Source organism: Salmo salar, unplaced genomic scaffold (assembly GCF_905237065.1).
Source record: "Salmo salar unplaced genomic scaffold, Ssal_v3.1, whole genome shotgun sequence".
Taxonomy (NCBI): domain Eukaryota; kingdom Metazoa; phylum Chordata; class Actinopteri; order Salmoniformes; family Salmonidae; genus Salmo; species Salmo salar.
In genome coordinates, this window is record NW_025550490.1 from 73,171 (window position 1) to 78,360 (window position 5,190).

The following is a 5,190-nucleotide window of genomic DNA, read 5'->3' on the forward strand; positions in this document are numbered from 1 at the left end:
CTTACCTCATTAACACGGTCCCACCTCATAAACACGGTCCCACCTCATAAACACGGTCCCACCTCATAAACACGGTCCCACCTCATAAACACGGTCCCACCTCATAAACACGGTCCCACCTCATAAACACGGTCCCACCTCATTAACACGCTCCCACCTCATAAACACGGTCCCACCTCATTAACACGGTCCCACCTCATAAACACGGTCCCACCTCATAAACACGGTCTTACCTCATAAACACGGTCCCACCTCATAAACACGGTCCCACCTCATAAACACGGTCCCACCTCATAAACACGGTCCCACCTCATTAACACGGTCTTACCTCATTAACACGGTCCCACCTCATAAACACGGTCCGACCTCATAAACATATTCTTACATCATAAACACAGTCCGACCTCATAAACACAGGCCGACCTCATAAACACAGGCCGACCTCATAAACAAGCTGGCTGGGGAGAGAAAAGGTGAGACTGACTGATGCTGAGAGACAAATTTATCTGATTGGTTTAGACATCATCTGTGCCTATATAAACATCCTCATGAATTGTCATGAATTGAATTCTTCAAATGGTCTGTTTGAACAAAAATATAAAGGCAACATATAAAGTGTTGGTCCCATGTTTCATGAGCTGAAATAAAATATCAAACCAAGGAAGCCAAGATACTAAAATATACTTAGTTCAATCCATGCTTGAAAGAATAACAGAAAGTGCAAAGTGCAAAGTGCTTAACAAAAAAATAAGCATACATTTTAGCTTCTATAGCTTCGTCAGTGCTGTACAAACTCATTGAGGAAGTATGAAAAATAAATAGAATTACCGTAGCTAACCTCAACTGATGAAATCATAGTAAACATCTAATGTCACATTATCATTAAATTCACAAAGTAAAGCTTCCCAAGTCATAAAGGGGCGACAGGTAGCCTAGAGGTTAGAGCATTGGACTAGTAACCAGCAGGTAGCCTAGTGGTTAGAGCGTTGGACTAGTAACCGAAAGATTGCAAGATTGAATCCCTGAGCTGACAAGGTAATAATCTGTTGTTTTGCCCCTGAACAAGGCAGTTAGCCCACTGTTCCTCGACTGTCATTGAAAATAAGAATTTGTTCCTAACTGACCTAGTTAAATAAGAATGAAAGATAAATGATCATTAAATTCACAAAGTAAAGCTTCCCAAATCATAAAGAAAGATAAATCTGGCTTCATGATGCAGACACTCTATAGAAATCACCTGTTTGCTACAGTCTAACTGGAGTAAGGATAATACATGGCCACCATTATGGATTACCATCAACCTGCTGTGCTTGGGGATGGAAGAGAACAGAACAGAAGTTACTAAATATTGTATACACCATGTCATGTATGGAATTAGCTGTGTTTTTTGCCATAATTGGTTCCATCGTGGGCAGAGTAATTTCCCCCAAATGTCCATGTTATAAATATGGGGATGACATCACTTAGAGTAAATGATGGCCTGTGTTCTAGGGTGGTTCTAGGGTGATCTAGGGTGGTCTAGGTTTGTCAAGGGTGGTCTAAGGGGGGTCTAGGTTTGTCTAGTGTGGTCTAGGGGGTTCTAGGGTGGTCTAGGTTTGTCTAGGGTGGTCTAGGGTGGTCTAGGTTTGTCTAGGGTGGTTCTAGGGTGGTTCTAGGTTTGTCTAGGGTGGTCTAGGTTTGTCTAGGGTGGTTCTGGGGTGGTCTAGGTTTGTCTAGGGTGGTCTAGGTTTGTCTAGGGTGGTCTAGGTTTGTCTAGGGTGGTCTAGGGTGGTCTAGGTTTGTCTAGGGTGGTTCTAGGGTGGTCTAGGTTTGTCTAGGGTGGTTCTAGGGTGGTCTAGGTTTGTCTAGGGTGGTCTAGGGTGGTCTAGGTTTGTCTAGGGTAGTCTTAGATTTGTCTAGGGTGGTCTAGGGTGGTCTAGGTTTGTCTAGGGTGGTTCTAGGGTGGTCTAGGTTTGTCTAGGTTTGTCTAGGGTGGTCTAGGGTGGTCTAGGTTTGTCTAGGGTGGTCTAGGTTTGTCTAGGGTGGTCTAGGGCGGTCTAGGTTTGTCTAGGGTGGTCTAGGGTGGATCTTAGTCATGATAACAAAGACATCCTCAATAACTTCTGTGACTTTTCTTTTCCATTTAGGTGTGTACTACAGTATGATAAGGTCTCTGTCTGTCTCTACTGTGCCAAAGACTGGATAAACCTGTTCAGAAAACGTGTCATTGAAGGTGTAGATATGACTGCGTGCTACAACATTATAAAAGGAGAGCTGCCCCTCCTCAATGTCAAGGTAGACCCCAATCTTCTTGAGATGTTCTGGAATCTTGATATCAACAGCCGGAACCGTTAGAGCCTTCAGCCCACCGACCTGCATCCGAAGTGTCCAGTAACCTGTTGATGTGTTCAGTTCACTGAAGCCTCTTCTTGGTGCAGACTCCCTAGCTATCCCTATCCTCCAGTCTGTCTTCCCTTCCACCCCCACCTCCCAGTAGTACCTACCCTTGGTAAAGCCCTGTGTTCCCAGTGCACACCACCACCCATCATACTTGTGAGATGCGCCGTAGCGACGGTATCCATCTCTAGGATCATGTTTACTCTCTATTATTTTGCCCACTCTCACACGTTTCTGATTGTTGGACACTATGAAATCTGGATTGGCTGATTCAGGGTCCAAGAGAATGTCAACTGTAAGTAAAAAAAATAAAATAATAATTGACAGGATTATTGATTTACATCATATAACTTTTTCTTTGTGAATAAAACGAAAATATTAAAAACAATTCTGAATTAAGACTGCCATTGTGATGTTGAAAAATCATAATGGTTTAGTAGTTTAATTTACCTGATGCTTTGCTTATCCAGTCCCATACTGAAATAAAACAATGTTTGAAAACCTGATGAGTTTACAACCAAAAAGTAATATGAAAAAAGTGAATTCAACTGAATTTATTTTTAATCCTACTGCTTACCTGGTTCAGGAATCACTGTGGTGAAGGCTGAGGACAAAATGAAAGCATTTTGAAGAACTGTCAATTCATGCAGGCATTTTCTTAATCAAACAGAAAGTGTTTGAGGAATGAAAAAAAACAGGTTTCGTGCATATTTAAAAAGTGTTTGAGGACTGAAAGAAAAACAGGTTTCGTGCAGGTGAAATTATATACTGAAAGTTTTGTGTAGGCCTACAGTCAATGTAATACTCATGTTATCTTAGCTCATGTTGAAAATGAGATATACCTGAGTGTTTGAACCTCTGCTTGGATTTGAGCCATAGCTCTGGGATGGAGCCCTGTACGACAAAGTGACCGATGATTAATGATGAATTATCCTACTAATCACTCGTAAATATATTCCAACAACATAAATTAAGAAAAAAACCCTATCATACTAGGTTACTATCATGACACACCTCTTGAGGATCTTCCTGTAACACAGTCCAGATGATAAAGTCCATGACAGGGAGCATGCTGGGTAGTTTCCCTCTCTTCCACTGTCCCTCCAGATCCTGCAGGACTGAACACACATCCTCTCCTGGACACACTGAGTCCTACAAAGACACAGAAAATATATGTGAGAATTTACTAACCTCAAAAAGTTGAAATGCTTTTATTTTTGTCATAATAAGCACAAGTTGTTTTAATTATTTGTTGTTAGTTGTGAGACCTGTTTTCGTGATTGTAGTCCTGCAGCCCATTCTGAGACGATGCGCTGAGCTTCTGCCAGTCTTCTCTCAGCCTCTTTTGGAGATGTTCTCTCCTCTACCTCATAGTCCTCCCAGCAGGTACGCGGGGATTCGGTGAGCTCCTGCTTTGCCCCTCGGATATCTTTGAACACAGATGTTTGTCACTCATAGACAATCATGACAGGAGCATTGCATTGATGTTACTGTTTTCCTGTGGTTGTTCTCAACACTACCTTTGGTAAGATGCTCAACTCCTCCGCCCATTGTAGGATGAACTGTTGACACTCTGCCAGGCTGTAGCCATCCTCAAGGCTGGTGGTGAAATTATCTTCATACTATGAAGATAGAAAACACATATACAACTGGAAGGTTAAAGGGAAAACACCTACATGTTCCCCTCGATCCTTCTCTCTTTATCTGTTTTGAATGGCAGCGTATGCAGCACATGCAATTTGCATGTGTCCTTTTACAATGCAAACTCTTTATTCTTTCTCCCTATTTTTGGTATTTATTTATTCAAATATTCCATGGTCATCAGATGCATGGAATGCAAATGTTTGTTATACTGTATCGGGACGGTTCTATCCCTACTGCTCTTCTATTTCTGAACATGTAATAGTGTGGAGTAGCACACTGGGTTATCCTGTTGAAATGTTAACCAGGACTACCTTTGATATCCGATGTAGCTCTGTGGCCAGTTTTCTGATTATGGCTTTACACTCATCCAGAGATGGAGACTGGCTTGTTTCTAAGGTGGTAATCCGAGAGGGTCCCTACACAGAAAACAACAATTAGGAATTCTATAGTGTCTCAATGACTTAACACAACATAGAATAACAATACAATACTCATGATTAATTCAACAAACCAAACCATTCAATTAATAATTTTGTAAAAGTATTACATTTACCTTAAGAAAATTCTTAATTACAATTTGACATTTCTTCAGCAGTCTTGTGATTGTCTGTAAACAAAAATAAATATGGTAGAAGTTCATCAACACTGGACCTATTCTAGAATTAGATACAGAGACAAGAGGAAGTTGAGTTATAGAAGAAGTTGCGAAACTCTGAAGTTGTTTACAATCAAAAAAGAACAAGAAAAAAACTGTCACCCGCCCACAGCGATTAAAAATAAAGTTCACGCACACCAACACACACGCATACCAACACACACACACACACACACACACACACACACACACACACACACACACACACACACACACACACACACACCAACGCACACACACACCAACGCACACGCATACCAACACACACACGCACACGCACGCACACACACACACACACACAGACACACACACACAGACACACCAACGCACACACACACACACACGCACACACACACACACACACACACACACACACACACACACACACACACGCACACCAACACACACGCACACCAACGCACACGCACACACACGCGCACGCACACACACTGAGTGAATTGACTTGTTTGTTGTTTTCCGTACCTGATAAAGGCTGAGATTAGGCTTCCCAAATG

The 5,190-nt window shown here is 41.9% G+C and overlaps 1 protein-coding gene across 1 annotated transcript; it reads right to left on the bottom strand.

Annotated features, from left to right (window-relative positions):
* Positions 1 to 484: 484 nt before the first annotated feature.
* Positions 485 to 5,190, bottom strand: LOC123739479 (butyrophilin subfamily 3 member A1-like). The gene is made up of 10 exons (XM_045713823.1): positions 5,159 to 5,190; positions 4,574 to 4,627; positions 4,332 to 4,436; positions 3,897 to 3,998; positions 3,645 to 3,805; positions 3,391 to 3,528; positions 3,219 to 3,270; positions 2,954 to 2,980; positions 2,827 to 2,853; positions 485 to 2,669 (listed from the first exon to the last, which is right to left on the bottom strand). Exons 4-10 carry the CDS (start codon positions 3,925 to 3,927, stop codon positions 2,134 to 2,136), a joined length of 972 nt encoding a protein of 323 aa, XP_045569779.1. The 5' UTR covers positions 3,928 to 3,998; positions 4,332 to 4,436; positions 4,574 to 4,627; positions 5,159 to 5,190; the 3' UTR covers positions 485 to 2,133.